This window comes from Limanda limanda, chromosome 16, assembly GCF_963576545.1.
Source record: "Limanda limanda chromosome 16, fLimLim1.1, whole genome shotgun sequence".
Taxonomy (NCBI): Eukaryota; Metazoa; Chordata; class Actinopteri; order Pleuronectiformes; family Pleuronectidae; genus Limanda; species Limanda limanda.
The window spans coordinates 8,813,880-8,837,830 of record NC_083651.1 but is presented as its reverse complement, the minus strand read 5'-3'; the positions used below and the strand labels follow the sequence as shown (position 1 = coordinate 8,837,830).

Below are 23,951 nucleotides of genomic sequence, written 5' to 3'. Positions count from 1 at the left end.
AAATACGTCAGAACCGAGCGTGTTTGTGCCACAAGGAAAAAGCACTTCAGCTCAAAATAATGACAATCACTTTTATGCACTTAAGTATTGTGACATCACTGTTTCAAAACAAAAGTCCATTAACTTAACCATCCGACACATTTTTGAGCTACAATGCATTTTTTTTTTTCTTTGTGTCACACATTAAAGCTCATTTAATCTGAAAACATTGTTGCTACTGTAGGTTGTGCTATCTGTTCTTTTTGCATAAGTCTCATAATAATCATGTCATTTTCTTTTATGATCAACGTTTTTAACGTCCCTTTTACTGACCCCCTTAATTAAGGTTGTTATGTTTTCACCGCAGTCTGTTTGTTATAAGCAAGTTTACACAGAAGCACCTTAATAGAAACTTGGTGGAAGGATGTGGGATGAGTCAGAGAAGAAGTCATTCAAGTTTGTTGCAGATCCAGGAATTGTTTTCCACTTTCTTTAACTGCGAAATTGGATGATGTTACATTTTAACTATTTTACAGGGAATAATTATTGGCTCTTGATGAAAATAAATAAATCAGGCATAGTTAGGGATTTGACATCTATGACTGTGTGACTACTGGGCCTTGGTAGAGGTATGTGCACGGCTGAGTGTCATTCTAGTTAATTGGAGAAAGACAAAAAGGAAGAAAGTGTGCAGGGTGTAATTTGGATGGTTAACAAACTATCATTAAAATGCTAAACTATGCTACAAGCAGTTAGTTTCAATAGATAAAGGGATAAAAAAACTGAAGCAGCTGAAGAGATTAGGCATGTGTGAAGGAAAAGCACGACTCCTCTTCAGCCACCTACTGGCTACTTCAGGGTAGTGAACATCAAACAATGAGGGGAAACCAACATACAACTCAAGACAACATCACTGGGGAACGATGGGTAACTTAAAATTTTAAATGAGTTGACGTCAAAATAATCAATGTCTGACCATGAGATAAATCATCAGCGCAAACAGCAAATGAACAGCAACACAAGAGGAAAACAGATAGAAAACCATGCAAGCACAAAATGAAAATAATCATTTATTGATTAAATTAGGAATGAAATCAAACGTCTGACTGTATTGAAATGAGAAAAAAAAACAGACACATGTGGACTTGACACTGTAGATGCAAAACCTACAGACAACCTAGTTGTGGAACTAGTCTTCACATTATTTTCTCTACATTGCAGTGAAGGAAAACTGCATCTTAAAAAAAGACAATAGGGAGGTGAGAAATCTATCTTTCAACAGTCATTGAAAAATAAGATTATTGATTCTATCAGTGCAGGATGCAGTTCAATGCTTTGCCGTGATCGAGTAATGGCAGCTCAAGTCAAAATACAGTTCCTCTGTAGCCGTAAGATCTTTGGCTATAATAAAGTAACTGCAGTTCGATGCCTCCACCGAGGACGTCAGGTTTTCATCTGTTTGTTAGTTGGTTTGCAAGATTACGCAAAAATGATTGATCACTGTGGATCCAGGAATTACTTTTTCATTTTCGTAGATAGATATTTTACTAGGATACTGATATCCATGAGTGTGTGGGATTTGGAGCAGATTCAATAAAAATGTGGTTTCATAAGGGGACTGTTGGGCCTTGGCAGAGATATACACTCTAGTTTTTAATAGCTTCCATGTCAAATGACCCACTGACCTCAAACAAATTGTATTTTAACCCTAGACAAAGAAGACTCCCCTTATTGTATTACCTCCACCAACTGGGTTGTGTTTTCATTGGCATTTGTTGTTAGTTGGTTAAACAAGGCGAGATAGGCCGTTAGCCTTGGTGGAGGCCTTCGATGCCCTGATAGTTCATGAATGAAAACATCAAAACAACCAAAAAAATAACACCAGTTCGTTCATTAGTGAGCATTTATACAAACCAGACAACAGCTGTAAGAGAAAAAGTAATAATAATAACTTTGCTTGATAATTTGATCGTCTGCCAGGTCAGCTCTGGCAGTTTGAAAACTGCCGGGGTTTTATGTAAATCAGATGCGATTTAGTTCCTCTTCTCTCGGTTGTTTTGGTTTTTCATTTTCTGCGGAAATACTGTTCAGCTCACTCCACTTTGCTGTAGTCGTCTATGTGGCCCAGGACCTTCTTCCTCTGTCGTATCATGTGGAAGTAAAGCTGGGGGAAGACTGAGGGGAGGCAGAGGGGGATCAGTATGTGAAATAAAGACTTTAACATCAAACTTCAACAAAAGAGACTTGTTTTTATATATTGCAAATTGGTATTCATTGGAAAATGGGAGACATTTTCCTCTAGTGAAGAAAGAAGATAAGAAAATGTAAATTTTTCTTTAGCAGGGCTCTGTATATTTGTGATTTTGAGTGCATTCTTACTGGAAGAACAGGATTGATGCTGCGTGTTTTCATTATCACAAAAGGGTGAAAAAGTAACATCTGCTTGTTGACTTACGGGGAATGTAGGAGATCATGACGAGGATGAGGAAGGTGTGGTAATCGAAGGAGAAGTTGTACTTGTTGGGAAGAGTGACGGAGTACAGGCCCGTCTTCTGCACATACGGCAGAGCTGCATAGATAGTCAGCAACTCCCCGGTCACTCCCATAGGATATAGCGCGAAGAAGAAGGTGTACCTGCAGCAGAGGGGTTTGAGAGAGAGAGAAGGAAAACAATTTAACCAGTTGTTATGCTACATGAGGGGAGGGTAGTATAGCTGGTATCAATAGCAAAACAATGATTGAGATATGCATGATATGGATTTTATATCTTGGTGTTTGCACCACAACAATTAATAAGTAGGGCAATGGTTTGAGTAAACACAGACCAATCAGTGTATTTTAAAGAAAAACTGTGAATTTGATTAAAGACCTGGTGCCAATTCTAATGGAAACACATTAAAGAAAGAAAGAAACGGCTGCATTTCCACTTTTCATCCCAAAAAAACATAAAATTATGAGACAATAGCACAAACATTACATTAAACTCTAAATACCCTGTGATATAAATATTTTACAATCTGCCGCTTTGCAAGAATGTAAATGAAAAGGATGTAACTGCCTCTACATGGTTAATACTAGAACTGTTGAGGGATCAGGCCTTGAGAGGAGAAAGCTTTGCAATTAAACATGAGATACACTGAGCGGCTTTTCTCCTGCACAGAGAATAGTTATCAAAGGGAGAAGATAAAATGATCTCTCTCCTATTAACTACAAACGGGTGAATGAGCAGTTTTTCCGTCTCTCAGGGTGCAACTCAAGCTAAAAGTTGAATACCAACATAGCGACGATCTCATTTGCTAGCTGGCAACAAAGACTGTGGGGAGGGAGGAACTTGACAACTGTTGCTCTGCTTGTAGATGCACATGAATCCCTCCAGGCACGTAAGGAGATAAAGATTTGTTCAGTGGAAACAGCACAACATTTCAAGTGGGTGTGATGCAAGTTAACAGACGTTTTCCTACCTGGCCCATTTGATGAGGTATGGCAGGTGGTTGAGCAGGCTGAAGGTGTAGAAGGAGTAGCGGATGATCTCTGTGACAGTCCAGGCTGTGACGAACAGCAGCACGCTGTCCTCGCTCTGCACCTGCACAAAACACAAAGGATGATGGGAGGAGGAACGAGTGGGGAGCATGCATCATGCTGCGGTAGTTAATCTGCTGTTGGATAATCGAGACTCTTCATCGCAGAACCATGCTGTTTGAAATCAGATCACACTGCAGGCTGCTGGTCTCCATCATCAGATATTAGGTTAAAGCTGATGCATTAGGATGTTAAAGAAATAAAAGACGCAATCCCTGACACACACTTACAGTCTATATGCAGTTTCCATACACATACACATTTAAAATGAATGAGAGAAAAACGTGTTAGTACATCATACAATAGACAAACAAAAGGAACACAACATTAAAACATCATAGGTTATTCACTAGATTCATTCCTGCAACTCTACAGCAAGACCGTCTGACATTACTTACACATTTACTCCTCTCCAATCTAATCCAATCCAAATCTATCAACAGGGCAAACAGTAAATCAACTGGTCACTATTGAACATGAAGCCATTTCTCATTCAATCATTTATCGCAGTTTTTGCCGTCTTTTGCGATACGTCTATCGCGCACGTTAATATCGCGATGGCGATAGATTTTCGATATATCGTGCAGCCCTACTTGCTGCTCTACTCAGGCACGACTCTTCACCCAAATGTTTATGACATTTTCTTGTTGTTGTGAACGTGTCTGATTTGGACAGTTTCCTGCTGTTCTTCATGTGTCAAAAGAAAACTCGGAAAATGTCTGAATCCCCAATATTCCGAACAGGAGTGCATGTCTGAAAATGGCTTGAAAGAATTAGAAAGAGTGTATAATGAAATGTGTGTGTGACTGGAGAGAAACTCATCTTACCTCTCTGACACTGTGGGTGACAGCCCAGGTGAGGAACACCCGGGACATGACCTGGAATCCGGTCAGGACCACTGAGGACGGTACAATTCCTGAGATACGAGGCAAAAGACACACACTTGATATCTGTGAATGTGTGTGTGAGTGTGAGTGTAAATGCTCAGACTGGGAAAAGTCAGCTAGCTTTAGCTCCAAATACCAGATAATGAACGACATGACTGTGAACTCATCACACTAACACCATGAGAGTCGTCAGCTTCTCAACTATGGCTCTGGCAAACACTTGAAATATGAAAAGCTTCAGTTTGTCTGCACTTCCTGTGCATCTGAGAAACATCTTCAAATTAAATCTGACCAGTCACCAATAGAATGGGGCCAGTCCACATTATAATATAAAGATATCAGTCACTGCTTTGGAGGGTGGAGGCTGAAGAAAGACTCACCTGCGGCACAGTGCACTATCTGTGAAAGGAGGAGATAAGAGAAAATTAGTCAAAATGCTCTTAAATGCTGCTGCTTGTGGTTAATTGTTTGTTTTCTCTCATACATTCCTGGAAATCATTTGAATTAATACAGTTAAATCATGCTCATTTTCAATATTATCATCGATTTCCTATTTATAGTCTCAAGTTGAATGTTTTTTTAATGTATTGCACAACTTTATTACACATAAACTCATTGTCTATTTCTAAATTATGTGATGATTGTTTTCCAATTCACAAAAGCGACTGATGCCCTAAACATCGATTTATAACATGTGGCGTTCGATCTGTGCACAGACCATTTCATGAATGAAAACGAATCTCCTCTTACTAAGCTACAGTGAGTCTGGACAGGATCCCTGAAACACCTCATTTGCTCAGCCTCCACACTGCAGGACACACGTGTGTCTCAATGTGTATCAGCCGGACATACCACGCTGAGATGTTACAGAGCACATACCAAACACTGGACAGATAACAGGCCTGTGGAACCCACCGCACATCCACACTCAAACGGATTTTATCAACCTGATGATGTTTATTTTTTTGACATCTTCCTTTTTGATGTAATGAAAATGATTATGGATCTTGATGGGGGGGGGGGAAACTGTCTTTTTTAGGAGAGTGGGACATTTGGTTAAGATCCAAATACAAAAATTAGTGAACTAGTGAATTTAAATGTGGTCTCATAAGGGGACTGTTGGGACTTGGTGGAGGTATGCGCTCTACCGAATGCTGTTCTATATGTATTTGAAATAAAGTCTCATCATATATACATAATGTGTTTAATGAAATATATTGTGTCTGTATCACTCAGCCGTTGGTGCTCATCTCACCTCCAGAATAGCTCCAGTCTGAAAGAACTTCAGAGGCTTCTCTATAGAGTAGTACAGCCCATGGTAGCTTCCTCTGGCCAGGTAAGCTCTGACCAGACCCACAGCGATCACCAGCCACCTGGACAACAGAGGACAAACATGTCAAAATAAAAACATCTACCTGATGATAGGGGTGGGAATTGGCAAAAATAGTATTGCGATTCTGCGATATATTGCGATACTGCAAGTATTGCGATTCGATTCTGCGATATATTGCGATTCATGTCCGCCATATTATTCAAAGGCATTACAAAAAATGAGGAAAATAAGACTGCTCAACTCACTTCAAATATCACATTTAATTCTGCCAACAACATTAACAACAACAACTTCTACACATTAACTGAAGTGCAAAACTAAGAAAGGGTAGTGCAAAAACTTTGTCCTTGAACATTCAGGACACAGGACCTTTGTAATTATTTTCTGAATAGGAGACCTCTGACATGAACACTGAGCTCAATCATATAAATAAGAGTAACCTAGAGCTTCGATCAAATTGAGACCTGCAAGGTCATGACCCAAAATGTTAAATTCATTTGGGAATATTGCCATTTTTGTTCAGAAAAATGAGTTGGTCAACATGCTCAGATGTTAAAGTGCTCCTCTGGGCCGTTACTATATCTCCTGCAGTGGAGAACATCCTTTCCGCATACACACTAGGTATCTTTTAAAGTCTGAAACTCTCCTCGTCATGCTTTGCCAGCCAGGGGCTGTTACGTATATAATTGTAAATAAATATTAAAAAATATTGCAATACTTTGTGCTACAGTATCGATATAATCGCTGGCGCAAAATATCGCGATACTGAACAAAATCTTTTTTTTCCCCAACCACTACCTGATGATCTGATGACAGAAATTGGAATTCGGCTTGTGTGCATTCGCTGTTTTAAGTAGAAGGATTGCATGTAATCTAAGAAATCATTGATATAAATATACACAAACTCAGATATACAATATGTTCCGTCTCCTAAAATTGGTAGGTTATATCGACAACACTGTTCTATTGTTAATATTCTACTCAATAACTTAAGTCATGTGATGAAATGGGGTTCGATTTTTGTGTAAATATAAGTGCAAAGTATATATTGAACAATGTGGGTACTTTTCTAGATGGAGAACTGTTCCTTAATCACAACATATAAATCAATAAAACATGGCAACAATGTCACGTCATGCATTACATCATTCAGGTGAAACCTGTCTTCCTCCACAGAGAGGTCAGAGGTCAGCTGCAGCAAAGAGCAGGTGGAGGCACAAGCTGAGCAGACCGGAGCAAGGAAAAGGTTTCACTTCACACTTTGCTTTGACAGACTGAAGAATGTCACTCGTATGTAAACTTCCCCAATAATCATATCAATAAAAGGGCCAGTTCAGCAGAAACTGCGCGGGCCTGCTTAGCAGATACTGCAGTGGGAACGTGTACGACACCCTGACTCGTGCTCAGTACAAAGCCAGCAGTGTGAGGCCCATCCACACTGAGAGAGACACAATGTGACCTAACTGGTAGAACAGAGAGCAAACAACAACCACCACTCCATTGTGCAACAGGGTGCAAATGAGTGCGATAAAACTGAGAGTTTTCAGTTCATGGTCCAAGATACTTGTAATTACTTTTAAAATTTGCATATCTATGCTATGCTATCTGAGGCAGTGGAGGTCATACAATGGGCGTGTACATCCAGGCTACTCTTATACAAACTTAACTTTAAAAAATTCAAAATGCAGCCCAATAAAAAAACATCAGACAAGAAGTTTATGATGAGACGCATCTAAAAACCAAGATGTTAATTTATAATTACTAAAAAACAATTAGGAGGTTACGTGCAGAGTAATTATTGATCTGAACTTCTGTTTAATTATGTCACAAAAAAGGAAAATTATCTATCGTTTATCACAGCTCCATATAAAATTATACAAATTTTAAACCGTTTTAATCAAAGCTGACTCATTCAAATCCCTGAAATCTTTAACTATTCTTAATTTAGAAACCTAGATTTTTTTTAATAATAAAATGTGCTGCAAATACAGTGGTCCATGTCATGTCTTTTTCAAACACACAAACTGGCTCTTTCTTAATTAGTGATTTAATCTTCACAAACATGCCCATGGTAATTTTCAGTGATTTTAGGAGATTTTATGATAAATTAATCAATATATTTATTTTTTACAACTGGACTATATCAGAAATTGATCCACCTCAGACTTGTAAGAAGTTTTGCTGTTTGTCATTCTATTCTCAAAAAAAAACCCAACCTTCATTCCGGAGCAAAAAGGTGTCTTTAAATTTAAACCAATAATAATGTGACACATTTAGACACATCGCTCAGCTCTAATCTATTACCACCATTGTTGCAGAATCCACTTTAACTGGTTTCGTCTGAATTTCATTCTAATCTGGTTGGAATTAAATTTTGGAAAGCATCTTTTCAACTGTTTTTGTGAGGTCTTATAGCAGAAGTGTCTCTTTTTTAAGAGTTGAAAAGGTAATTTGTTTTATGTTAACATTGTGAACATATTTGTTTTGTGTTAACATTGTGAACATATTTGTTTTGTGTTAACATTGTGAACATATTTGTTTTGTGTTAACATTGTGAACAAATTTGTTTTATGTTAACATTGTGAACATACTTGTTTTATGTTTACATTGTGACCATATTTGTTTTATGTTTACATTGTGAATATATAAAACTCAATATGAAATGCCAAATAGACAAAACACTGACAGCAGACAACACACCATATGTCCTTGTGTAGTAGGGTGTGTGTTTGTCTGCACTGTGTGTGTCTGCATGGTGTGTGTCTGCATGGTGTGTGTGTGTCTGCACTGTGTGTTTGCACTGTGTGTGTCTGCACGGTGTGTGTCTGCATGGTGTGTGTGTCTGCATGGTGTGTGTGTCTGCATGGTGTGTGTGTCTGCATGGTGTGTGTGTCTGCATGGTGTGTGTGTCTGCATAGTGTGTGTGTGTGTCTGCACGGTGTGTGTCTGCACGGTGCGTGTCATTGTGGGTCTGACTAAAGTGCAGGGCAGGTGGTTGTCTGACGCTCATCAGCGTTAATCTGTGTGAGCCGTTCGTCAGCTAATTCAAAGTGACTTCACTACACAGCATGCTAGCACTGTTCATGCTAATAATATATGCATCAAACAAGCACATTCGTAATCAAACATCAAATCTGAAAAGTTCGAAAAGGAAAATCGTTCAGCCATTTAGTCTCGTCTTGTTCAAAAGCAACACACATAGACACACACACACACACACATACACACACACTAGAGCCATGTTAGCATGAGGACACACGCTACATACCCCGCTGTCATAACAACGTTGTAAATGACCAGGTAGGCCGTGGCCAGGGCGCCGGGGCCCCTCTTCTTCTTCGGGGCCACATCCCCGTGGGCTGCCTTGGTCCCCGCAGCAGCTGCCGACATGACTGCGACCCTCGACGGTGCTTGGTCCCGGACAACAGCGACTGCCTGTCGGGTTCACCGACTCACAGGAAGCAGGCACACACCCGGAAGTGCCGTCACGGGGACAGATGGCTCCCCTCTCCGTAGTTCCGCCTCCGCTTTCTGACGCTGTCACTGAAATATGACAATGAAAATCCACCATTAATAAAAAAATAACTCGATTTAATATTTTTTATTTAGTATTTTTATTGAGTATATAAATATATATATACCAAATAAAAAAATATTATAATAGCATTATATAATTATATATATCATAATTATATATATCCTAAATAATATATAAAACACTATAAATATAACAGTAATGATAGATAGATAGATAGATAGATAGATAGATAGATAGATAGATAGATAGATAGATAGATAGATAGATAGATAGATAGATAGATAGATAGATAGATAGATAGATAGATAGATAGATAGATAGATAGATAGATGAAGCAGAGCAGAGGAAAATGGAAGTAAAACAAAAAGATTATATAGAAAATTAAGATTATAGTCAGTATAAATGAGAAAAAATTATGTGTAGACATTGATTCTTTTTGAGTTTGATGTACTATGGTAGAGAAGAAATCTTTATGCGCTGATGTTCCTCTTTTCTGCCGCTAGATGCCAGTATTTATTTTGTACATATAAAGACAAAATACTAAATTACTAAGTATTTACTGATAAACAAAATTTATAAATTAATAAAAGTGCTGTAGTTTTTCTAAATCAAAATAATATGTAAAACATTTAAACACCAAACGTATGAAAACAAAAATGTTCTTCTTCCGTCTTTTACTTTTTTTTTGTTCAGGCATCGTTGAAGGCAGCCGAGTTACCGGAAGAGCAACTGGTGCGAGTTTAATGGACAAGGAAGAGAAATTATTTATTTAGGTGAAACGTCAAGTCTGCGCAGCAAAACATTTCGTCTCGTCGAGCTATCCGACTCCGTTTTTAAGTTGTCATCATGCCTTTGTTTTCCCAAAACCCGTTTGACCAAGATGTCGGTGAGTGAAGCTGTTTCTTCTTTGTGCTTTTCTCTGTGTCAGAGGGAAGCTAGCGACGGGAGCTAACATTAGCTTAGCCTAGCGTCGGTTTACTCAGTGTTTAAGCCACAACAACATCCGTAAATCCACAAGGTTCACTTTGTTCATGTGTCTTTCACCAGCTGACAGGTCGCCATTGTTTTCCGATATATGTATCGATCAGTGATTTTTACCAGGATAAACTACTGATTCGTAACTTTAAGGCTGATTCATGTAAACAGTGACTGGGCTCATGTACTGGATCACCTGACCTACAGATCACGTCATATCTGTTAAATAGTCAGAGACAGAAATAATCGACTATATTAAATTAATCCAAACCCCCAAGATGTTAGGATTACAATCTTTTAACGATTAACCAATTTCATGAGAAAAGGACCAGCAGATTAATTGATCATGAACAACATCACAAGTTACAGATGGAAGTTTGAAGGATTTGGGTCAGATGGGAGGAAATTAATCAACTATATTGATAATGAGTCGTTTATGTTTGTTTGGTTTGTAGTTCTGTGAATATCTGAGGGTTTTAAACGTTAAAAACAAGCAATTTAAATCTTAAAAATGTTATGCTGGTCTTCAAGGATTTACAATACCAATATTATCTAATATTTTATTGTCGGAACAAGTCAGGAAATACTCTTCAGATTAATGAGCGATGAAGGATACTTGTCAGTGTGAATAAAACGTCATTCCAAATTCCTATAGGCCATTGTCCTACACATCCCTTTAACACCAGAGTTGTTAGATCCCGAGACAATACTGTAATGCTTAGTTGACTGATACAGAGTGAGGATGAGTCTCGTGCCATTTTAATATGAGCTAGAAATGTCTGTTTGAATGATTTCATGCTAACATGTTACAAAGCAGCAGTTGGTTCTTTACCTGACAAAATACCTGACTAATTACCTGACTAATACACATTTGTGTAACATTACAAAAGTAAATGTTATGGGAAAATAGCACTAGTGCATTTTAATAAGTGTAGCAGCTGTTAAGCCTTGCACCTAATAAAGTGATCACAAGATGACATGCGTTAAGATCTGTGTGGTTTAAAATCTTGACTCAGGTCAGGTTCACACAATAAAACAGAGAAAAGTAAAAATATCCCAACATCGACTCAAAAACCACACAAAACTGTCTATAGGTCTTAATGACATTAACTAACTTATGGGAAAATACATATTTTTTGAAGATACTACACAGTTTAAATAAATACAGAGCTGGAAAGGAGCTTTGAACATTATAAGAACCATTTCTCTGGGGCCTTTATTAAGGAAGATGTGGCCTTAATCTAGTTAGTTAGTTTGTTAATGCCCTTAATTAGGATTCAAGACACCTAAAGTTTGAGTGCAATAGGTTTCTCATTTGACCAAATCGGCATTAAAAAATGTTAATAAGATCTGGAACCCAGTTGTGAAATGCTGACGGACTTCAGTACATTAGCCCGTTCTAAAACATGGCAGCTATTCATTACTTTAACACTTGGCATGTCTGCCCATGAACACATTATGTTTGAAGACAAACAGCCACGATGCCAGCAGAGATATTTTCTCACAGGAACATATGTGCTTCTGTTTGATATATTTCCAGAGAAGGCAACCAATGAAAACAACACAACAGATGACTGGGGCCTGATTATGGACATCTGCGACAAGATCGGGACGACAGCCAATGGGTGAGCTAAAAAAGAACGGAACTAAATAACAAGCACAGCACTGTCGTTGAAAGAGCTGCTTATTTAAGAACAGCACATTTGCATTGGACTTTGAGTTTGCATATTATCAGATCATGTGCTGGGCAGGAACATCTCTGTGCTCTGTTGTAGTTCCTGTACTAACGATGCATTCCGTCCTGTTTTCATCTGTTCCAGACCAAAGGACAGCTTGAGATGCATCGTGAAGAGAATCAATCACAAAGTCCCTCATGTTTCCATGCAGGCCGTCAATGTGAGTCTGCTCGCTCTCTGCTTCACAGACTGAGAATATTGTCTCAAAAATTACAAAATATATAGATGTCAAAGTGCTTCAGAAAAGCAACAATTGACACAATAATTGTCACCCTACCAGGGTTAAAACGTATGTCCAGGCGTTAATGTACAGTACCATGGCTATAACAAACCACGTTGGCGATGGATATTATATATTTTGGTCGGCATCCATCAACTCAAGGATGAAGTGATTAGACCGGGGCTTCAAAGTTCACCCTGACCTCACAAAAAAACAAGTTTTTTAGCCGTGACTCAAAAATGAATGCACCTATTTATGACAAATTACCAGATGTCTAAATAGATGAACTGATGAGGTTTTAACATTTTATATCCAAAAGGTCAAAGGTCAATTTCACTGTTCGTATTGTTCGTCAAAAACTCTTTCTTATCATAATTTATCAACATAAATCACAGATAGAATGTGAAACTATGATCCTTTTTTCCTACAACTTGATCGTTTCGTTGAGACAAACAACCAAGAGGTTCTTGTATCTGCAGAAGTTCACCAGATGTGAGGAGGGTCAAACCTTCTTTTCCATTTAGGCTTATAAAGTAGGTGTTGACTAATAGGTTGACATGCAGATAAACTGCATTTTATCCAATATTTCCACCATTCAAGCCGTACATGAAAGTGTAACGTCTTACACCTGGAGGATTCAACTCAGATGAGGACTAAGGGAGCTGTTTCTCTGTCTGAGTCATCATGAGCGAATATGCTCTTTGCTATTTTTAGATTCCTGTGCTCATTCATTGAGACAATTGAGGAGCTTTTGTCATTGGAACCATTTATAATTACAAAAGCTCCACCAGCCATTAATATGTGCTCTGAATAATTCACTAATGAGTGGTAGAATAATCCTTTTTCCTTGTTGGAATTAAATTGAAAAACCATCTTTTTCTTGCATATAAACAGCTGTTAAATCTTCTCTTGCAGTTGCTGGGAGCCTGTGTGTCGAACTGTGGCAAAATATTCCACTTGGAAATATGTTCAAGGGAGTTTGCCACTGAAGTACGGACCGTGCTGGGCAGGGTATGTTCCTCTATTCCTACTTTTCAACCATATCTCGTCACATACGTCCTTCCTCACACTGTGAAGAAAGTTAACAGTTGCAGGAACATAACTTCGATCAGCAGCATTTCAGTTAAGTCATTAACTCGGTTAGAGCCCGGAGAAAAACACAGGAGAGAGTAACACAGCTGTTCTTGTGCGTGTCCCTCGTAGGCTCACCCGAAGGTGTGTGAAAAGCTAAAGGCTATGATGGTGGAGTGGGCAGACGTCTTCCAGAAGGATCCACAGCTCAGCCTCATCGGCGCCACCATCAAGTCTCTGAAAGACGATGGCATCACTTTCCCCTCATCATCCTCACAGGTATGTTGATATAATATAGAATATCGCTTTTTAAGAACATTACACAAAGCAATTACAAATCAAATGCCAGCTTACCTTCATCATTAATTTAGTCTTGCAACATATCCACTGAAACATAACCGTATAAGACATTTATTGTAATTGACATAATAAAACAACAGATAAACATAACATGCCTCCACACTGCTCCCGGGGTGTCATCCAAGTGTCTGAAAGCGCCGACATTTATTTTCAATGAGGTCATTTCCGCCGTGTATTTACTGTAAATGTCTGCTGATAGCTTCCGACGAGGTGCATTCAGGGACCGTTGGAAATGCTAATGTTCACTAGCTTAGCAACTTCTGGTGGACTTTTATACTTAAAACTTGGTATAAATTACCTTGTTTGGAGTCGAATTTGAACGTCTAATTATAGTTACAGTCCATGTAACACAATATCAAAATAAGTGTGTGGATCCTTTCTGTCTAGCCTGAGGTTGTTATTTCTGGTTTCACTGCAGACCAGCTGGTCTGTCTGAGTTTGATCTGTCCAAGCTTACAGTGGAATTTCCTGCTCACATATTTCACATAATTCTGTGGGTATACATATGTGACTGTGTCTGTGTCTGACCCAGGATCAGGACTTTGTGGTCATAGTGAACTGGATTCTGTCTTCTTCCTCCTCTGATGTCTTTGTGATTTTATTAGCTATCAACTTCATGTGTCAAGGGTTGAGTTGGAATTTGTCCTCATATTGTCATAAAACAGCTGACCCACTAACTGTTATCTGTTATACAGTAAACGCTTGAAACCTTTTGTTCTGGGTTGTTGACCAAGGGCTTTGCTTCTTTAGACAATGAATAGTCGGAAGCTGTTACGTGACTTTCAGTAGTTGTATTTTAAGAGTGAAATAAGTTAATAAGTAAGTTTGCTTATTAATAAGTAAATCATAAACACATATTGTGTCTACTTTATGTCACAATACATACTTTGTTTTTCTCATATGTGAAGGACAGTGCACTGGGACTTTGTAATAAACGCAGTTCCTAACACTCAGAAGCACTGATTCCCTCTTGAAGGGCAAATAAACAAGTTCCATGTGTTAATAAAAGAGAGAACCGGTCATGGAGGAGAATGGGGTTCATGGTTAAACTGATACGTTAGATACATTTCCAGTAGAAAGAGAAAGCTAAGGAATAATATGAAATTGAACTGGTTTTCTCCTCCTCATTGCTGTGCTGCTCTTTGCCTCAGTAGTGACTGAGCTGTATATTGGGAGCGCAGAGTTGAGAAAGCTCCTTTAATGAAGAGCAGGTGGCACATGAGGCAGCAGGTATGACATTTCATCTGAATGAGCCATTCAATAAACAGCAGCAGGTCGTCTGTATCATGCTGTGCTTAGGCTTCCTATTATTTACCTTTTAGCTCTCAGGTCATTTTTAGATCGGATGCAGCTTAATTTTCTGCCCGCTGGGAAACAGCCACATGATACCAACTAATCGAACAAGTTTCCTGGTGCCTGTCCGCGCACGTTGCATTTAGTGTTCTTGCTACACGTTCTACTAGTTGAAGGTGTGGGCAGTTGTGTGTGTTACTTTGAGATGGAATGAAAACCTCACCCTGTTTTCATGCTCAGAATGCTGTGGGTTTCCTACAGAGGTTTAAACACTCTCTTTAGTTACAAAAATGAGTTATGTAAAATGGTTATTTGTATATATATTATAAAACGGACATGGATGAATGTCTGTTTTTGGATGAAGAAGTGTTTTCACCTGGTAACTACTACTTTTACTGTTTGTATAAATGTATTTAAGATACTGTTCAAATACATATCAGGTTACTCTACAAACATGTGGATTTACTCTCACTTGCTCCCTCGCACGTTTCACTGAAAGCCTTACCTATCCTCATCATATGAAGCATACAAATGTGAGTATTTTCTGGTGGTCTGTACCACTCAGATTTTTAGCATTTGTTTTAGGGAACTTGATTCACATGTTTATGGGAGCCATTGTATTGTTTTGGATACAAAATAGTGAGTCAGCTGTGAGAAAGGTTTCTGAGCCCCCAATCCGACCAACATGTAATTCCCAACATTGCCTGCAGATGGCATCACAGCCAACAGAAATGTCTTTTTCACTTCTAGTCCCTAAGTGCTTCACTGTCACTCTCTCTCTCTCCTGCATATTGTGTACATGCTGGTGTGCACACACACATTCACACACACAGAGACCTGACCTTATCTGTCTTTATTTACCACAGGGGTCGACAACAAAGGTCAGCACACCTGCTGTAAGCAAAGCATCTAATGATGACGACCTGGCTAAAGGTAAAGTGAGATGTCACAACACACACCTTTTGTCAAACACATCTGAGCATAATTTTCTTCCACAAATACATATTTTACAGCCACTATACTTTATTTGCAAGACTTCACTTAGTACCAATATTCCTTTTATTCACCGTAGAGTAGTGTAAATTCATGAGTCCTTTGTCTGGACATAGCTCAAGTGTTTGGACATCGGATAAATACCCTCCTCTCCTTTGCACTTCTCTTCTGTTGCCCCTGACCTCCTCCAGCCATCGAGTTGTCCTTGCAGGAGCAGAAGCAGCAGGTGGAGACACGCCCCCTTGCCGTGACCTCCGACCCCCCAAGCTACGCCAATGGTGGAGGGGGGCAGGAGGCCCGGAAGGTGCGCGCCCTGTACGACTTTGAAGCGGCTGAAGATAATGAGTTGACCTTCAAAGCTGGAGAAGTTATTCTGGTTTTGGATGACAGGTAAAGTTTCATAACACGTTTGATCAAGAACCAACTGTTCTTTGTCCTCAAACTACCAATTTAATATCTTTACTGTTTATAGATGATGTAGACTTTCTGATCATTGTTATTCAAAGGCGTGATATTAAAGCATGGCTGTCAATTGTAGTAACTTTGCTATATCCTGTCCAATTTTGCAGCTGTACGATAAACTTTTTTATGAAGCCACTTCACACTCATTTCTTGATTTACAGGCATTTGTAAATTTGCTCTACATACTGTAGCTTTATTAAATGGCCAGAAAAGAGTTTGCTCCTCAAATAAAGCCAGCAACACCTATGTAAAATTGTAATACTCTGAATAAAACTTTATATAATATAACCAAACTGCGAATGATTTGAGCAGAGCTGTAGCAGACACCATGAGGTGAAAATTCTTTTTTTATTTAATCCCCCTTTTTACATTGTGCTGTCTTTGATCGGCGTGAACCTTCGCCAGACGCTCAGTGTGACTCACTCTTTGAAGCTCAGGCCTGTTTTATGCTTTTGTTGCCAGTGATCCAAACTGGTGGAAAGGAGAGAACCATAGAGGAGTCGGCCTCTTCCCTTCCAACTTTGTCTCAACTAATCTGAATGCTGAACCGGAGACAGGTCAGTATATTTACAGAAGCGTAAAATGAAACCTACCGGTTGTAACGCCTTCTTTTTGTCTCTTTTGGAATCATTCATGATTTGAACTGGAAGAAACTATTTTAAGAACAGTTGACCGAACCTGATATTTTTTCTCTGCAGTGGCTTATGTTGAAAAAACTGCCAGTGTTGAAGAGCTGAGCCAGGAAACCAAAGTTGAGCCTGAGCCTGTCTTCATAGATGAGGTACGACATTTCCTGATTGGACGTAAATTTACATTTAAAGTTCAGTTGAGCTCTGCTAACCCAAACATGCTCTCTTTATTCTGCAGGGAATTATGGACAGAACGCTGGCACTGCTGCAGAATGCAGATCCTGCGAATCTGACTCCTGACACCCAAGAGCTGATCCAGCTGGAGGGTATAAAACTCAATGCTGTTGTAAAATCTAGTGTCGGTGCCAGTGACGACTGCAGAGAGTCTGATCCACACAGTTTCTTTCTAACTTGTTCCCTCCTTCTCTCACTGTGAATATCTGATTGAACAGGAGCGTGTGAACAGATGAACCCAATGATTGATGAGCAGCTGGAGGAGATTGACAGGTACTGTGAAGAAAGATGTGAAATATTTATGTTTATCAGAACAATCTCTACTGATGTGTTAATCCCAGCTGGGTGACTGAGATTATCTAATAGAGCGACGCCTATATTTGCCTTTCACAGACATATCTGCTTCATCGTATATGTTTCTCAATATATTTCCCAAATCAAAACTTTTGTTTCACAGAAGAAACTATGTGGAAAAGATGTGCATTCATGTGATATAATGTACATCTCTGTCTCTGTGTATTGCAGGAAACACTCAGAGTTGTCAGAGTTGAATGTGAAAGTTTTGGAGGCTCTGGAGCTTTACAACAAGCTCATGAACGAGGCTCCATTCTACTCACCCTACTCCAAGATGCAGCCGCAGTACGCACCAACCGGCCCAGCTGTGCCCATGCAGGTCAGTTAAAGTTCCACTGTAACATTTATTTAACGTATTGATAGAGTCACTGTTTCGAAGGCCAGAAGCTGTAGGAAATGAAGTCTTCGGTCTGAATGACACGTCGCTCTTGCACATGATGGTGAATTGAGGCCTAATTTCCCTCAATTCAGTTATGCTTGGTCAACAAAACAAATCGATTAGGATCCTTGTTGCTGTTTTCTCTCTCTCTCTCTCTCTCTCTCTCTCTCTCTCTCTCTCTCTCTCTCTCTCTCTCTCTCTCTCTCTCTCTCTCGCTCTCTCTCTCTCGCTCTCTCTCTCTCTCTGTCTCTCTGTCTCTCTCTCTCTCTGTCTCTCTCTGTCTCTCCAGTGAAGCAGCTGAATCACTAGAAAGCAGCAGGGAAGTCTTACATAATTAACGAGTGGATTCAGTCAATGTTGACTCACAGTTTAGAACATTAAGAGCCGTACAGTTTCTGTGGTAAAGAGATGTTTGTTTGAAAACCTTTGCATTAATAAAAATATAATCTTTTGAGTGTTGGCACTGTGTAGACACCCACAGCTGTGGGTTTTCGTGGACATAACAGAGGACTAATGTAAAGGACTATGATACAGAACAGCAGTCCTTTTAAAAATAATTTCTCCCATGTTTTCTTACATCCCATAGTCAAGTATTTTGTGTTTGTCCAGTGAAATGGTTGGTTTTGCATCCCTGACTGATAGTGTGACATTCAGTCAGCCTTTTCTTTTCTTCCTCTCTGGAGAGTTGCAGGCTGCCTGGCTTTTCTGGGCAGAGGCTGTTTTCTGTAGTTATTTATGTCACTGTCTCCCCCCCTGAGATTTGGAAAGATGTCCACTTCAGTGGACAGACCTACAACAGAGTGCTGCTAATTTTTCACCCTCCTTCATCTTTTTTTGTGTCTGCACAGCAAAGTAAAACTGACGTCAGCTTGTTCTCACACCTGCACTGACACACATTCTGTTTCACTTGAAGTTACTGAGATGAAATCCTGGTACTATTTATATAAACTCCAAAATCAGCTATTGGGCTTTTCTTGCAACTTTTGAAGGTATGAAAAGTAACACAGCAAAACTAGCTGACTCACCGGAACACTGTTCACTTAATTCATCTAATAATGGTGATTTATAAATAGATACATTTTGTATTTAACTTCCAGCAGCCAGACATTCAGTGACAGACTTCTCTTTTATCAGTATCACTTTTGTCAGCCCATCGTCAGAGGAAGAGAACATTAAGTTTTTGCGTTTTAAAAAATGTTTCAGATTATTTCTGAGTGACTTCCTGCAGTTGTTTTGGGCTCTGAAGTAACTGAATAATGTAGTGTTAAAATTGTATACATACTGAATGCATATTTCTTGTTAGGAGAGCTCTCAGTAGACATGTTGGTAATTCTCAGACCTATGTTCCCTCTTGTTTGCTCAGGGCTACCTCGGACCAAACAACGGCCCCTACCTGCCTCCAGGGATGTCCCAGGTTCCTGCCCCACAGCCTTACAACCTCCACAGCGACCAACCCGCACCTCTGCATTCACTGCCCCCCAATGTCTCAGCACCGCCCAACTGCCAAGTGGCTCAGCCTCCCTACATGAGGTAAGAGAACATAATGAACCGAAGATCTGTACGGCTCTCAGAGCAGAGACACTCCAAAGACAAAGACTGACATGTGTCCCGTCATGTGGCTCAGAACCACAGCATTAACCAGACATAACAAGATATTATATAATCTGAGAGATTATAGATTTTAGATGTTCTATGATTTGCATTTTGGATAATTTTCAATCCCTTTTATCATAGTATGTCCACGTTACAAAGATTTAGTTGCTCACTGTTTTCATATATTTTCTATTGCAACTAAGTGTCAACTCTGTATTTCCTTTGCAGCGGTGGCATGAACACTCAGTACATGAACCAAGCCGTGGGAGCTTCTTACCCTCCTCAGGGGGGCGTGGCCATGGACATACCGACCTATCACAACTCGGGCATGCCTCCCGTGTCCTATCCTGTGGCTGCTCCTCTTCACCAGGCTCCGCAGCAGCAGCAGACGACGTATTATCAACAGCCGCTGCTGTAAAACTCCAGTGATCGCAGACCTGAGATTCATACCCACCTCAGATATTTCAGCTGCTGGCTGTGTGTTCATTTGGCTTACAGTGTGCGTTTGTATGTGTGTGTTTATGTTTGTGTGTATGTGTGTGTGATAGCTGCTTTAGGACCATTCCTGTCAAGCTGGATTGAACACACCCTGGGAAGGTTGAAGTAACTGAGGTGTGTGATGCAGGTCTGCTGTGTAACTGAGTCTGCACTCGGCTGCTGTATATGATGCTAAAGATGGCGCCAGGAGTTTCTTCTTCTTCTACTTCTTTTTCCGGGTTGACTGACACTGGTTTTCACAAACATCACAGGTCGACACAGGAGAAGAGTTGGTTTTGCTCATCAGTGCAGTCAGCGAGACGTTATCTCGCTTTATGGAAACAAGCTTTTCACAATCCCCAGTTAAACACAAAACAGAGCTACTCCAACACGATACTATTACTGAGTCCTCTCTCCTCGGAGTCCAGGCAGCATGTCATCTTCCTCAGTGGTAACAGAGGGTCCGGCCATGTTCAAACTAATGTAGTTAAATGTAAACATGTGCTACTGTTTCTCACTGGCCGCTGTGAAGCGAAAGCAACGCGCTAGCTGCAGCTTTAGTCCTCTGCCTATTTGGATGTTTTCAGCCAGAGTGCTGCTGTAACACTTGAGTTATTTTTGCAGCCCTTACAGCCTCAAGCAAGATCAGGAGGGAACAAAATACACAAGAAATCAAATGTATCCCTCAGGTTGCAGCTCTGAAAGTGACCCTCACACGTGGCTGGTTCGGATGTATTGATCAAAACTGATGCATGTCTGTTCTGTCACATGTCTTCTGTCTTATTAGACAGGTGACGGACAAGTGCGGCTGAACGTCCCATACAGACGGTGTGCAAGCAGAGCTAAAACACAACTTTGCAAAGTCAATACAACTGGAAACACCACACACTGAATATCCATCACTCCTCACCCACATGCATCATATGCTAGCGAACACCATTGAACACCTAAATGGCGTTTTCATGCTTATTAACACGGCCCTAAAGGTTTTGCTTCTCTCTAAGTTTTAAATCGCCATCTTGTTTTTAAACGCATCACGGACTTCATCCTCGGGCAGGTACAGTTCATCCTGACGCTTAGGGATCGAAACACTCTGGGATTGTGATGCGAGAGCTCGTCTTTCTGTCAAGTCAGCATATAACTGTATCTGTGGGCCGAGTCGCAGGCGCTCGCAGGTTGCAGTTATTAAAAAGCCTGGTGCTTCATTTCTCCTCCTCCTCCTCACCAGCACAGATCTGTTATGTTAACAGTTATATTTGTCCAAATGGTTCAAACGTTGCTTTTCCATCAACTCACTGCCTTGTAATGCGTTAGAGACATTTTTGTGTGCGTGTGTACATTTATGTCTTTCGCATGTTTGTACGTGTCGGGGCTTTCTCTTGTGGAATGACACCGATTTTTTTGCAAGGTCAGATTATAGGTTGAACTAAGAAACAGGTAGTTGATCATTTTGTGTGTTTTTTAATCTGATAAAATGTTGCATCTGTTCATGATTGTTATGTCACTACCCTTCTGCCGCTCGTCCTCATCCGTGGGCTCTCTTCCCTTTAGCAGAAGCTGTCTACTTGCGTTCCTAAACGGTCAATGACATTGCCCCTACATTGATTTATATAGATATATATATTGAGGCATTGTTCATGTGGGATTTACACTATTTCAGAATTGCTCCTTCTTTAAAAGTCCTGGCAAAATGTAAATGGAACAAAATGTTTGTTGTTAATATGAAGAAAAAGAACTGAGATGTCATGTTTTTAACTTCTGTTTCATCAAAAAATAGAATCTAATAGAATCTACAATTCTGTTGCAGTCGCTCCGTAGTTATAATTTTTTATCCAGATCTGTCTGTTTCCTTTATGCGCCTCGTATTACAGGCACTGTATATTAGATGTAAAATACCTGGGTTTGACATTGACATTGCACCTTAGCTTTGTAAACATTTATTTACCACTGGATGCCTTGTTTTTCTGTAGAGAATCAAAGGAATGACACAGATAGAACTTTGGCGAGTAATTCTAGTCTCAGAATCCGCTGGATATGTATAATTCTGTATATTTAAAATATTCCAGGAGAAGTTTCTTTATCCAGGATTTTAAAAAAACTGCTTTTGTAACAGAGCAAACCTATAAATATTCTTTGAAATAAAAAAATGACGTGTGGCTGGAGTGCTCTGTGTTTTCTTTTAGCTCTGCCACTGAGGTTATGTTTGCCCCCATGTCTGGCGGTTGGTTTGTTTGTTTGTCGACAGGATTACGAAAAATATACTGAGGCGATTTCAATGGAACTTGGTAGAAGGATGCAGTATTGGTGAGGGAAGAACGCATTAAATGTTGGTGCGGATCAAGGACTTTTATCCCTCTTGTTATTGTTGGGACATTTTTACCCATTTCCAAGGAAATATTTCATGGCTCTTGATGAAAAAATCAAGCACATTCAGCAGACTGATTTTCAGAGTGTGGGACTTGATGGAGATTGATTGAATTTACGTGTGTATGCATTCTACTGGTCTAATTACATTTGCTCAATTAAGATCAAAATAGTAACTGTCTCCTTAATTAGGTTCTTCTATTTCCTGCACTCCTCATCGGCTGTGTGATGCATGAGCCAATAATATGACTATTATTATAGTTTCTACTTGCACTTTGGATCTTTAGATACCAGTGTTATTCTAATGGAAACATGCAGGTATACGCTGTTCTGTTTGATGGGATGTTTCAGGCACCACAGGTTGTTTTCCAGGTCCAAGACTTTCCTCTGTCCTGCAGAGTGTTCGTCTGGACACAGCACAGCTGGTAGGTTGGTATGTTGAGGATGACAGAGGAGATTTTATCAAATGTTGTCTGTCCTGGTGAGTTTGCTTATATAAAACCAGAGTATTTTACTTTGAAAGTAGAAGAAAATAAAGTTTTCTTATGTCAGACATTTCTTAGAAAATGTTAAAATGAAGAAAAAAAGACAATAACATTATAGATGGACTGTTCTTTCCCTTCCTTTTTAAATATCTATTTATTTTATTTAAAACACAGCTCCTTGAGAGTAGAGCTCATGAATATTTGCCATCTTCAGTGTGAAGCTGTAGGTCCTGGATGAGGAACTGTGGGTTTTAACGGGTTTCAGTGGGTGTAAATGGTTTATAGTTCAAGATGTGTGCAGGAACAACCTTTCAGTCAGAAGTTAATTCATCCCTCATGTGGGTGCTGATGAGAATTTTAGCTACATTAAGTCTCACCTCTAATTTGCAGAGTAATTGTTTTGTGACAGTCCACGTGAAAGGAACCTTTCCGAGAGTATCGAGTTCGGCAATCGCTGTTGGATGTTGACCAAGTTGGAGTAAGTCATCCTGGCCTGTCATTTATGTACAATCACTAAAATAGGTATACTATACCCAAAGTCTCCTGCTCACAATGTTGGCAAAATTAAACGCTGAATATTGATATTTGCATTGTATATCTCTAAACAGGTTGACTTAGTTTGATTTTAGATTTTTCTGTCATTCTATTTTTAGAGATAACCATTGGGGAGTCTACATTTAACTATTGAATGTAGCCCAATTCTAGTCCTAGGTCAATTAAGTATAGCTAAGATGGAGAGTCCACGTGAAAGGAACCTTTACGAAAGCATCGAGTTTGGCAATCTCTGTTGGATGTTGACCAAGTTGGAGTAAGACATCCTGGCCTTTCATTTCTGTACAATCACTAAAAAGGTTATACTATACCCAAAGTCTCCTGCTCACAATGTTGGCAACATTAAACGCTGAACATTGATATTTGCATTGTATATCTCTAAACAGGTTGACTTAGTTTGATTTTATATTTTTCTGTCAGTCTCATTTTAGAGATAACCATTGGGGTCTACATTGATT

General features: G+C 39.6%; 2 protein-coding genes across 2 annotated transcripts; one reads left to right on the top strand and one right to left on the bottom strand.

The window, feature by feature from the left end:
- Window positions 1–1,036: 1,036 nt before the first annotated feature.
- Window positions 1,037–9,236, bottom strand: hacd2 (3-hydroxyacyl-CoA dehydratase 2). The gene is made up of 7 exons (XM_061088304.1): window positions 9,047–9,236; window positions 5,701–5,818; window positions 4,826–4,844; window positions 4,386–4,474; window positions 3,441–3,562; window positions 2,435–2,613; window positions 1,037–2,154 (listed from the first exon to the last, which is right to left on the bottom strand). Exons 1-7 carry the CDS (start codon window positions 9,166–9,168, stop codon window positions 2,072–2,074), a joined length of 732 nt encoding a protein of 243 aa, XP_060944287.1. The 5' UTR covers window positions 9,169–9,236; the 3' UTR covers window positions 1,037–2,071.
- An 804-nt stretch (window positions 9,237–10,040) lies between these two features.
- stam2 (signal transducing adaptor molecule (SH3 domain and ITAM motif) 2) lies at window positions 10,041–22,248 on the top strand. The gene is made up of 14 exons (XM_061087943.1): window positions 10,041–10,202; window positions 11,832–11,916; window positions 12,112–12,187; window positions 13,163–13,258; window positions 13,451–13,597; window positions 15,838–15,904; window positions 16,156–16,354; window positions 16,889–16,983; window positions 17,125–17,207; window positions 17,294–17,381; window positions 17,508–17,562; window positions 17,815–17,962; window positions 19,386–19,552; window positions 19,844–22,248. Exons 1-14 carry the CDS (start codon window positions 10,163–10,165, stop codon window positions 20,031–20,033), a joined length of 1,536 nt encoding a protein of 511 aa, XP_060943926.1. The 5' UTR covers window positions 10,041–10,162; the 3' UTR covers window positions 20,034–22,248.
- Window positions 22,249–23,951: the final 1,703 nt, after the last annotated feature.